The sequence below is a fragment of the Accipiter gentilis genome, chromosome 8 (genome assembly GCF_929443795.1).
Source record: "Accipiter gentilis chromosome 8, bAccGen1.1, whole genome shotgun sequence".
Lineage (NCBI taxonomy): Eukaryota > Metazoa > Chordata > Aves > Accipitriformes > Accipitridae > Astur > Astur gentilis.
The window spans coordinates 2,463,779-2,476,776 of record NC_064887.1 but is presented as its reverse complement, the minus strand read 5'-3'; the positions used below and the strand labels follow the sequence as shown (position 1 = coordinate 2,476,776).

Below are 12,998 nucleotides of genomic sequence, written 5' to 3'. Positions count from 1 at the left end.
CTAGACATGTTTCAAGGCTTGCTTAGATTGCAGAGCCTTGTGAATACTGGTTACTTTTAACATGATTTTACTAAATATTTAATTGTCCTTTCACTAATAGAGAGCTACACTTGCATAACGTGCTGCCAAGTGTTCTATGAAAATGGGCAGCAAGTTATCAATCGGCTGGGATGTTAGCAGTTAGCTCCATAGTCTCTTATCAAAAACAGGTTGTTATTGAAAAATACAATTTTTTTCTTTCAGGCTGCCCGTCTGAAGAAATTGGATTTAACAATAAGAATTTTTTATAACGGGGTGCGCTTTAATCTCAATAATGAAGAAAAGCAGAAGTGTCATGACAGTAACTGCAGATGAGGTAAGTTTCTTCTAAAGGCATGTTTTATTTTCCCCAGTACTTTATGAAAATGAGATAAAAAGTTAGTTTTGTCTTCTTTTGTAAGTATCAGCTGGTTTTGCTTTGGTTACTCGTTGATTTCCTTACGGTTGCTTGCAGCTCATATAATAAGCAGAAAATAAGCCTGGCACATTGAAAAACAAACCAACACCCATACTGTGAGAAGTTTAGAGGAGTCTTAAGCAGAGCATACCCTTTACTGGTCTTGGTCAGTGTAGTGCTGGCAGGCATCAGGGAACATTTGCATACCTTATGGAAGCTCTGTTCTGGATTCCATTTTGGTGCATGTGCTGTACTTGTCTACTTACAAGTGTTTCAGCATCTCTCCCCACTGTTGTTGCTGAACACCTAATGTGATGATACATGTGTTATTCCATTGCTAGACTTGCTAATCATCATTATAATCCCCTATTAATTAAAATCCAGTTCTCATTCCCTGGAGAAATGTATCAGTTTGTAGTGATGGCATGATAACTGCAGCCTTAATTGTCTTGTTTGTCACAGCTGAGGCTCGCCAAAGATGGAAAACCACATGGAATGTATATGAAAATACAGTGGAGGAGTGGAACCTAATAGTTAGTGTATCCTATAGCACTCCTTCAATAAGTGTTCCTTTTACAGTCTTGGACCACATGTTGTGCTGCTTCATAGTCAGTTTGCCTGAGCTTGATGCTGGGTCCACTCAGTTCTTGCTGATTTTAATGAAAGCAGACATCTGAAGTCTAATGGGAAGCTAGAATACTCTGCTGTACATTTCTTAAATAATAACAAAAAAAATTAAACAGTCTTACAAAGGTTATTAATAAAGGCAGCTTAAGTCAGATCCTCATATAGAAGGCAGGCTTTCCTTTCTGGGATTCCTAGGAGTATTTTTGACCTGATTTTTTTGCTGTGAAAGAGTAGGGTTTGGATCACTAAAGATCTCTAGCATATTTTTGGAAACACAGCATGCCAAACATTTTATACTTCCAGCTAGGTCTTTATGATTTTAATGCCTTAATAAATTCATGAATCTGCACCAGCATGCCTCGTAGCACTTCAGGCTACATACAAGGAGTAAAGTAGCTGTGGGCATGTTGTTTCTTGTCTGGATGCTTCTCATGGTTGTAGGATGGGCAAGCAAGTAGGCAAAGTTGAGGAAACTGGTAGCATGCCTTTCTCTCACCAGTTTTGCCTTTCCTTCCCATGTTGAGATTTCTTGCTGAGGTAAGAGTAGAAAGTACCACAGAATTGACTAATAGTCTCATGACAATGGAAAACATATTTTCCATTAGAAACTATGAGGCAATGGAGGACTCATGCTACTTGCATTTGTTCATGAAGGACCTAATAACTGATTATGGAAAATCAAACCACTCTTTTTTTAAGTCACTGAGTGCTGGCTGGGAGACCGCAGCAGTAGCAGTTTGGAGGGAAAGTGAACCAAGGGATTTGGGGAGGCTGTAAGGTGGGCTTGGAAAGGTCTGCGAAGGGTGGAGAGAGCAGGCTGGAGATCAAAATTCAGGAGCAGGTAGAAGAAGAGGAAAAATGTAAAGCAGTTGCCATAGATTATATATATACTGATTATAATAATCCTCCAGCTTCTACTGGTAGCTCATCACATGCAATACAGAAGTATTCTCATTGATATTGGGCAGCTATATTTGACTAGCTAAATTCTCTGAGTAAGACCAAAACTGACAATCCTCTGGCAGTGCTGTTCTGCTGTGAGAGAACTTCTGGCTTGGGTTTCAGAAGACTTGACAGCCAGTTCTACGATCATGGTGATGTTTTTACTTAAAAATTGCTAGAAACTAGAAGAGGAAAAACTGCTTGAACTGATCAAAACCTTTTTTTTGAGACTACTTCTACTAGCAACACCAGACATAGGGTAAGGTAGCCTAGCCAGGAGTTCCTCTCGCTGAATAGCTTTTGGATGATTCAGGATGTGCCTAAGTCCAGTATTCTTGGCACCTTTCTCTGACTGGTGATTACTCAAAAAAAGTGGCAAACCAATGTGGTTGTGCTGTGCAGAGAAATGATACTTTAGATGGATGTTGAGTAGAATGTTCTCTGAAAAAGTTTAAAATATCAAAAGTTTAACATATCGCCAAGGTGACCTGGATTATTGAAGTGTTCAGTTAGATTAGAATTAGCTGTTGAATTTAGCTTTGACAAGTTATGAGTGAATTTTCAAGTTCATTCATAACTTGATAAAATAACAGTGCAGTGCAGTCAGACTCTGCTCAGATTTCATCATACTGTTATCTTTTGTGAGTAGCTATGGCTGTAGAACAAAAATTGAATGTGTTTTATCCTCATGTAGGAAAATGTTTGTTTGCAGAACTTTGTTTGCAGTGGCTTTTCTGTCTTTGCAGAATGCTCTGGATTACCTGGAGTGCGGGCTGAGTAAGTCCTATAGTACTTCCAGCCATGCTTTGGGCATAGACCTCTGGAGAGGAAGAAGATGTTGTTCTGGTAATTTGCAGTTACCACCACTATCCCAAAGACAAACAGAAAAAGCAAGGACACCCGACAGAGACATTGTCTGTAGACCAACAACTCTGCCTTTGTTGACACCTCCAAGTATTGCAATCACCACTTACCAAGACTGGTAAGTTATTTCCCTTTGTTATGAATCTTATACAGTTGGGGTTTTTAGTTTGTTTTGTTTTGTTTTCTGGTTTGGGGTTGTGGTTTTTTCTTTTCTTTTTTTTTTCTTCTTTTTTTGAAAGGCACTAGATAATTATCTTGTATGTATTAATCAGTATTGTTGATGTATACCAGTTGGTGTATCATGGATATAAATTTACAAAGTAATTGTCTTTTTTTGAAATTCTTCTTCTGTTAAAACCTCTTCTGTTCACTTTTTTTGTGCATCTTCATGAAAATTTTGTTGTAAATTCTGATCTTGGCCAGAGGATTTGTGTTACTAGCTTTCCACCCACAGAAGAGTTCAGGATGATGGTAGACTCTTATACAGCAGATTGAGGAAAAAGGGTTTAGTTCTCTGGCTGTTTCTTGTCCAAGTGTTAGCAGAAAGGCTTGGAAAAGCATTTGAATCTGATGTTAAGCTCAAGAAAAGTCCCAAAGAAACTGTCAGAGAGCTGATTAAAAGGGGATTGCTAAAGGTGAGTTCCAAAACAGAAACTGAATGTTAAGTGCCAAACAAGGAAATTCATCTAGGGGGAGGAGAGGAAGACAAAGACTAGAGTGTTCATGCGTTGGAATTGCAATGGTAGATTTTAATGGCAAAATAAGGTTACATGTCCAGCTTGCCTTATGAATCTTGAAACGTCATTGCAATGTAACCTTAAAACCTGTACTTTAAACTTCAGATTTCAAGTGTGCTTTTGATTCTAGTGTTTTAAATACTCCATTCTCAATTTCATTTGCTGGCTGCAAGACATGTTCACATCATTATTTCCAAGTCTGAATCTGGTTTTAGCTTCTGTTAAGCTCAGCACTCTTCAAAGCTGGCATTTCAGTTTGCATTTGAACAATTAGAGAGGACATCCTAAATTCATTTGTTAGAGTCCTTTAAAAACAGTTTTGCTACTGCAAATAGTTTTTTTGAACTATGCACTTGAATAGATACAGAAATCAAGGAAGAATTAGCAGGAACTTTTGTTCAATTTTTGCATTTAATTGCTGTGGATAAATTTAACAAAATGAGTTATCTAATTTCAGATGGGTTGTGAATTTTGACAATAAAAGGGTTGATTTACCTTTATGAGCATTTTATGAGTGTTGCCTGTTGTGTATCTGCAGCAATTTATTATCTTGACTGCCAGACAATTGAGTGCCTACTCATAAGATGTGCTTATAAGAATGACTTAGTTCTGCTCTTTGACTACACCTTCATACACGATTTAGGAAAATGCAAGGAGTTGCAATGGATTTATCATTAGTTTCCCTTGTAACACAAGGGGGCATTGCTGCTCCTCTCTTCCATTACAGCAGAATCAATATGTGTATTGTGTCACACAACATGTATTTTTCTTGAAGGGTATGCCAGTCAAAGAGAAAACACTTGTAAGTGGTACTCAGGTTACTGCTATTTCTTTACTGCTGTTAATCTCTTGTAAGTGAGCAGATAGCTTCTGACTTCTCTGTTTTGCTTGAATCTATCATACCTGTTTATAGCCGTATAGCAAGTTTGGTGTTGCTGGTTAGTGTGACTGTGATGCAGAGTGCTGTTCAACACATGGTTACATAGGCATCTTGTACCCCCTCACCTTTCTGACTTGGGCACCAGTTAAATTGACTGCTCTACAGCTGGGCAGGAAATTGGTCTAATCTTTCCCATTTTCTGTTTAAGTTCTAGTCATCAAGGGCTTTTGACTAGTTTAGCAGTGTTCTCTACCCCATGCCAGGCAGTTCCTTACCTACACAATCTCCAGTGACTCGAGGCCTGACCATGATCTCAGGGAGCACAGTCATGATCCAGATTTTTTTGTGTAGGAGCAGTGTAAGTGGGATCTGGTCCCCAAGCTGTTCGGGCTTCTATATTGTGATTCAGTTCTGCATGAAATATACCCCAGATGCAGGTTATATTTGTGTAAGCCCAGTATGTGCCATTCTGTTGAAACAGCTTTGAAATGATATGAGCATTAAGAGACTCAGTGAGTGGGCAATAAAGTGATAGGAAAATTTCAGTGTAGCTAAATACAAAGTGATATATCTGAGCAAGAAAGAATTGTAGCTGCAAAACGATATTACTACTCAGGAGCAAGATCCTGGGTATAGGATAGAATCATAGAATGGTTTGGGTTGGAAAGGACCTTAAAAGATCATCTAGTTCCAACCCCCCTGCCATGGTCAGGGACACCTTCCTCTAGACCAGGTTACTCAAAGCCCCATCCAACGTGGCCTTGAACACTTCCAGGGATGGGGCATCCACAACCTCTCTGAGCAACCTGTTCCACTGCCTCGCCCCCCTCACAGGGAAGAATTTCTTCCTTATGTCTAATCTAAAACTACCCTCTTTCAGTTCACAGCCAACACCCTTTGTCCTGTCACTACATGCCCTTGTAAAAGGTCCCTCTCCAGCTTTCTTGTAGGACCCCTTTAGGTACTGGCAGGCTGCTCTGAGGTCTCTGCAGAGCCTTCTCTTCTCCAGGCTGAACAACCCCAACTCTCAGCCTGTCCTCATAGGAGAGGCTCTCCAGCTCTCTGGTCGTCTTTGTGCCCCTCCTGTGGACTTGCTCGAGCAGGTCCATGTCCTTCTGATGTTGGGGCCCCCAGAGCTGAACGCAGGACTGCAGGTGGGGTCTCACGAGAGTGGAGTAGAGGGGGAGAATCCCCTCCCTCGACCATGCTGCTGGTCACGCTTCTTTTGGTGCAGCCCAGGATACGGTTGGCTTTCTGGGCTGCAGGCACACATTGCCGGGTCATGTGGAGCTTCTCGTCAACCAACACCCCCAAGTCCTTCTCCTCAGGGCTGCTCTCAATCCACTATTCGCCCAGCCTGTATTTGTGTCCAATAGAATTGCAAGTTCAGTGCTTATTAATGGTCAAAAAATTAAATTAATTGTTAAAGATTTGAAGGAAAAGAGTAGTGGATAAAATATAGAACATCAGGATGCCATGGTAGGAACCAATTTCTTGGTCAAATGTTGAATATAGTGTACACTACTGGTCATTCCTCTCTAAAAGGGTATAATAGAACTAAAAAGAGTTAAAGGCCTCTAAGATGATTCAAACATAAGGAACAGCTTCTGCACTGGGATTGACCAAGGAGGTTCAAACTCTTCAGCATGGAAAAGACACAGCTAAGCAAAGGGATAGGACTGAGATCATTCAAATAGTACGAAGAGAAGAGGTTGTTGATCTATTGCTTATTGTCTCTTCCAGTATGAGAAAAAGGGGGCATCAAATAAATTGGTATGGCAGGCATGAAGCAAGTGCAAGGAGGTGGTTCTTCATGTGGTTCGTAGTTACGCTGTGGAACTTTGTGCCATAGGATAGTGTAGGTTCTTGGAGTTTGAACAGGCTCCAGGGAAAGCTTAAGAGATCCTTGGAGGAGTAATCTGTTGTGGTTTCCTTCTGAATGCATAAACTCTATCCCTTGTTCAGCTTCTAAGCTGCAAGTTGTTTAGGAGTGGGAAAATATCTGAGGGGAAGTATCATACATGTTTGCTTCCTGTTCCTTTCTGTTTTGTGCTTTTAATATCTTGTGGGATACAAGATCATGGGCTAGATGTACTACTGGCCTAACCAGTAAGACCGCTTATAAATCTGGTGTTTTTTTCACCTCTCTTTATGGGTCTTTTTCCTCGGAGCTTTAATAAAAATGCTGAAGCCACAGGCAGAAAATTAACATGTTTTAAGCTATCGGGGCAGGGGAAAAAAGCCTTTACATGTAGGGAGCCTAATGTCATTAAACATTGTGAATCTCAGACTGGAACGGGAAAGAGGATGTTCCTTGTGAAAAGAGTATTCCACTCTTAGTTCCATAGGCTTATAGGATAATTCAGGCTGGAAGGGACCTTTGCTCAAAGTGAGGTCAGCTGTGAGGTCAGACCAGGTTGTTCAGGGGGCTTTATCTAGTCTGACCTTGAAAACCTCCAAGGATGGAGACTTCACATCCTCTTTGGGCAACCCATTCTGCTGCATGACTGTCCTCAACTCAGAAAAAACTCTCCATATGTCTGGTCAGAATCTCTCTTGATTTGTCTTCTGCTGGTTGTCTTGTGTTTCCTAGCGTTTCAGTGGAAGCTAATGGCGGCATGCTGTTCCTTGGAAGTGTGGCGTGTATCTGTTAGTCTGCAAATCTACCCCATTAATGCAGCACTGGATATTCAGGTTGCATTACTTTAGGCCCCTGTCTCTGGGCTATGGAAATTGTTTGGTAGATTTATTCCCTGGGTTTAGCTTCAGGATGCAGAGTTTTCCTGACCTTTGTTTATGTTCCCAAAGGTAGACAGTCTTGCTACAGCTTGTACAAGATCAAGTTCATTGGTACTGTTAAGGCAGCGGAGTTAATGAATCATGCAAAAGGAAACTCTTCACTGCGATTTAAATCCTCATTTGGGGTCCACACAACTAAAATGCATAAGTAATGTAAGTTCCAGATTTAGGTTTTCTGCAAGGTAAATCATCATAACTCTTATGTGTCCAATATAAATTGTTTAACATTCACTTGGTATGGTGTTTTTTTCCTGAGGGTCCATAGAGTTGTAGCTGGGAGATGCTTTCTGCAAGAGATCAATAGCACTCATTCAGAAGCATGTAGGTTTACCCAAGCTTTCCGTAATCTATTTCTGTCCATATGAAACCCCAAAGGCAGATGTGAAACACCTCATTATTTTGACATGAAACATGATTCCTAGAAATAATGCCTTTATTTCATTTGTCTAGTGTGCATAGTAGTTATCATCTTTTTTTGTAATCACTGTAAGATTGTTAAAGAGCTTCCTAGCAATTTCATGATGACAGTTGACTTTTCATGCTGATACATAGGTGCCTCATTACACTGTTATATTTAGTGTATATTCAGAAACACATACAAAACTTCTATAAAGGGACACTGTCTCTTTTACTAGGGCAGGTGGGGTGGAAGTGAGGCTTTCTGTGGGCATTTCATACTGAACAAAGAAGTCACTTCAGCTTGGGGTTTTGTTTCCTATTTGTGCAAGCCATTGTAGTCTTTGTAGAAATTTATCATCTTAACCAGAAAAACAATAACAAAGTTTCTGGAGAGGCAGGGAGAAATCAGAACCTGATTTCAGAGGATTGCTCTGAACTGTAAGGTGCAAAAGCTCTGCCTCTGTTGGGGATACTTCTGTTTTCTCCTGTTAACTTGATTAAATCCATGGGGAAACTCTCGCTGTGTGTACTTGGGGTGTGCATTCTGCTGAGCCATTCTTCCAGTTCTTCCATTTCCTGTTAGCACAAAATCTCCGCTATAGGCTCATTATTTATCTTCTTATTGTTCTTGTGTTGGAATACTGTTTTGCTTTCTTCCGGATGGTTTATTTAGGCTTACTCTGATCTCCGTTGTTCCAAAGCATTGCACTGTTTGTGCTCTGTATTGAGCAGAATGCCAAATGGCAAATATTTCTGTTATCAAATGAGATTTCTAAACTGAGAACCTGGAAGAGAATTTATATATAATAATATATCTGTGGTTCTTCCTGGAGCAATTTAGGAGATGCCACATCTGTGAAACACAATGCTTCTCACTACTAACCATGCATCTTGCACAGCTCTGTATGTTACCATGCTCTTTGCAAAACCTTACCTATCAATGGAGAATATAGTCAGATTATATTACAACAGCTTCAGTACTTTGCTTTCTTTTAAAAATATTGTTCCTTATTGGTTAGGTGAAAATTGGTGCTATCATCACTGAAATAGTACAAAATTCAACCTGCAACATCAGCACTGTACTACAGACTATGTCCTAAGAATGCACTGATTGTGGAAATTTTGCTGTTCCTGGGATTGCAGTAACTGTGGTTTGAAGAAAAAAGTAACAGAATTCAAATACAGAACATATTATTTGGGAGGGGTAGAGGAAAATAAACCTATTCCTTCTGTAAGTAGTATTTCTGCCACTTTTTTTTTTCAGAAATCACCTTAAATTTAACTTCCAGTGCTAATACAAAAGTAAGAACCGTGAGAGACTGAGCCATGACTTACAAAAATATTTTAACTTAAGATACATGGGAACCTAAAAATAAAGCTGCTTCTGAGGTTGGTTTTTTTTTTTTTTTTTTTTTGTTTTCTTTGTGGTGGGTTTTTTCCCCATTTTTTTTTTATTAGAACTCTGTTTTCTTGAGACCAGTGCTGATCTGACAAGATCTGTAACCAGCAAAGAAAAAATGGGCAGACTGACTCCAAAGCAATAATTCCAAGCTAGCTGCAATGTAATAATATTTTGTGTGAAAATAGCAAGGCAGTACACATATAAAATAGCTTTCATGAATCATGCAAGGGAAGAGGTATACAGGATATAGATCTTCAAGTGGCAATCTGAATGTAAAAGTCTTATAAGTTTCCTTTGCACAAATTTTGTCTGTATTTTCATAAAAGCTGTTAAAATGTTTTCCACAATCCTGGTCCATATTTTATAACTAAAGCTTTGTGATAATAAATCCAGGCAAGAGAGAAGAATGAGGGTATGAAGAATATATTTGTAGCTACACTTATAGCATCCCAAATACTTCTCTTACCCTATTTTTTGATACTTAGCAGCTCCTGGGTTAGATTTGACAGCTAGCTTCTGGTTTACACCATTTCGACACATTTGACTCAGGTCTATGGAGTCATTATGACAGTTTTGCATCAAGTTTCTATGTTGAAAGAAAAATAAGTTCTATGATGAGTCCCGAAGTGTAAGGAAATAAAGGCCTTAAGAATTCTCTTAAGAGTTGATATGGTTAATATTAAATATAGTAAGGAGTGCACTTTTTCAGGGCATAGAGACTCTGTTAAACATTTAGACTGGTATTAAATGCTGCATTGAAATATGTGCATTGCTAATTGTCCAATGCAAAAGCTACCTCACTCTTCTGCGGGAGCAAAATGAGAGCTCACTAGGTTTGAAGGAAGTTGTCTGCTAACAGAGTTGGTTGCTATGTCTGTCTTTGCTTTTTAAGATTATTTTTTACAGCATTCATAATTAATCAGAAAACTGTAATGTTTTGTGTGTTTGTGAGCTTGGTGTGTTATTGCTAGTCATTTGTCAGTGACCAGGTCTATAGCTTGCTTCTAAAAGAATTTTATTGTGCAGGTGGGTGGCCAGAATCTAAAAAGAAAATATTAAGGGGTTGATGCTGTTTTCTGTGTCCATCTGAAAATCTTCCTGAAGTTGGGGTGTGCAAAGAAGGGTGTGTGATTGCATTACTGCATTCTGAAGTGTGGGTGCACGGCAAGGGCTGGCGCGTGTATGTAGTGTCAAATCTATGCTTGTAGTACTGCACGTTGTTCTCCAGATGGTGATCGTGGGCAAGCAAATTAGATGCAACATTAAAAACAAACCAAAAATCAGTATAATTTTAGGCCACTGAGTCTGAGACCAAACCGTCAGCAGAAATGCTGACTTCAGCTAGGGCCAGCTCATAGCCACTGTGAAGCTGCTAGGCTGGTGGTAATTAATTGAGGGATAGATATGGAAAGTTAGAATGAAAAAGGAGGATGGTGATTTGCATGAAGGATTAAAAAGGATAATAAAACTGTAGTCAGGCTAGTAAACTAAGCAGAAGGTAATATGTCTAGTCACTCCTTTACATGTTTGAAGTCTGTAAATCCCACGGAATAAAAGGAAATATTTAGGGTAATAGGAAGCTTAAGTAGGAACAGCGGAAGGAAAACCAGAAGTTCAGAGGGAGTAATGCTGTTTTGGAGAACCGTGGGGCTTTTTTGTTTTGTTTTTTTAAACATTGTTGCAGACAGTGGGATAATACCTTGTGAAATAGGTTGAAGTCTTATTTCTTAGATCATTTCAAATTCAACTAGGTAAGAACTCAAGAAATACGCTGCAAGCTTGGAATAGAAAAAAAATAGATGAACTGGTTTCCCATATGATGTGAAAACTAAGAACCTAGGAGGAAAAAAACCCTTAAAAACATGTTTTTGATTTTTATACCTATATTTAAAATTATTTAAATCACAGAATGGTTGAAGTTGGAAGGGACTGCGGGATGTCATCTGGTCCACAACGTTTATTAAATTGCATCAGTTTTTGTTGTAATAAAGCAGGATCAATTTTTCTGACTGAACATGCTTCCTGTATTTCAAAAGCCTGTACTGCATTTCTGTGGGGCATTTACTTACCTTGAGAAAGGAGGTCAACTGTATTTGTCATAACATCTCATATATTCTATGGGGAAAATAGTTTTTAATTACACTGAGCTGTTTCTGGAAAATGTATGTGATAGCTTAGTTTTGAAAATCAGACTTAACTATGGTTTGTCCTAAGTTTCCTAACAATATGAAAGATGTAGAGAATATTGAAGAGTACTAGATCTGGAAACAGTCCTAAACGATTTTGTCTGCTCGGTGATTTTGTTTGTTCTTCAGTAGGTAGAAATATTATCTGGTATGTTCATTTCTGATGCTGAACACTGTAATTCTTAGGAGCTGGGTGTGCTGGGGACCCCTCAAGATAGTCTCTGAAAAGCTGAAAATGTTCTGTTGTGAGATAGTTCTTATGTTGCCCACAGGTAGATCATAAAAATTACATTAAAAAGTTCACTAAGGCTTAAATCTGTTTCAGCTCACCAAGGTAGGAGGCAGGGACTGCTTGTCTAGTATGGGAAGAGGAAATTCCTTGAATTTGTTGTCATTGTTGCCCCCCCCCCAGCTCCAGCTTCATTTTAACAACTCGCAAAGACGTGGAGGAAGAAATTTAGATAGTGAGCTAATTTAGAGAAATGCCTTCTCTAAAATTTTGCTACTTTCTCCCTTAGTAAGATGTTCCCACCAGAGAATATCCCATCCTCACGGACCTGTTTGAAGGAACGGTGGTTCTTCCTGACCAGGAACTATGTAGAGTAGAGGGATCAGTCAAAGAAACAAACTTAAACCATGATGCTGTCTCGGCACTCACAGTTAGCCAGCTCCCCTGGCTCTGCTATGAGAAGGCTGGGTTGTGGGGGGGGTTGCTGGTGGACCCCTGTCCCCATCTGACATTACACAACAAATCCTGGAGATCTGTTCATAAAAATAAATCGCAAGAATCCTTCATAATAGGAAAAAATGGTGGGCAACCCAAATATATAGGGGTCACTGCTTGCTTGTTTTATACATAGTCAGTACAAATGCAAACCTATCGAAAAAGAAACTGCTGCAGAGATAATTTGTGCTATCTCTGAGTTATCACTGAAGTTACTTTCTCAGCTAAAAATACACAGATAAGTGTTTTGACTGACTATATTTAGACATTGTCTGTTGCTGTCAGTTTTTGAAGCTCTTGGATCTTCTTCTCAGTTGGAATGTTTTTTTATTTTTATGTGTTCTAGAAGGCCTAAATAGAATAACTATGATTTCTGTGTGGTGTAGTTGGTATAGAGGAACTTTAAGACAAAACATAATATTGGATTAATCTTAGCTTTTGAATTAAAAATGTCATTGTTTTATAAATGTCTTTTTGTACATAATTTATATTTTCTTATTGCAATATAATCTTTTTCGTAGTTTGCATTTATTTGATTTATTGGATTTTAGTCTGCTTACATGCTCAAAATGATAGCATCCCCTTTTTGTATGAATTGCAAGGTGAGCCCAGTAATTTTATTGAAGATGATCCTGAAGTTTGGTGCTGCAAGATTTGCCTGGAAATACTAGTCATTCAGAACAGAGGTAGCTGTAGGCACATAAAAAAGGCTTTTAATGATTCAATTATAATTATATACCTTGATCCAGAATGAAATAAGACAGCTTGAAATGTATCTAGAATGGAAAGAAATGAGTCACTGTTAATTAGCAAAAGACAATGAAGCTTCTGAAATATTATGTTCAAACTTCATCTTCCCAAGAATATAAAATAAATGGAGATTATGGAAATACCGTTGATATAAAAGCTGAACCAGACAAGACTTTGACACAACTTTCTTTTATCTTTAAACTTCTGAGTAATGATAACTTGATCTGGAAGGAAAGATCAAACCCAGTTTGC

The 12,998-nt window shown here is 38.8% G+C and overlaps 1 protein-coding gene across 1 annotated transcript in view; it reads left to right on the top strand.

The window, feature by feature from the left end:
• Nucleotides 1-298: 298 nt before the first annotated feature.
• The window catches only part of PDE4B (phosphodiesterase 4B), a 194,105-nt gene continuing 181,405 nt past the window's right edge, over nt 299-12,998 (top strand). The window contains exons 1-2 of the mRNA XM_049807416.1: nt 299-355; nt 2,752-2,987. Coding sequence (XP_049663373.1) covers nt 314-355; nt 2,752-2,987 — 278 coding nt within the window. The 5' untranslated portion in view covers nt 299-313. The remainder of the gene's footprint in view (nt 356-2,751; nt 2,988-12,998) is intronic.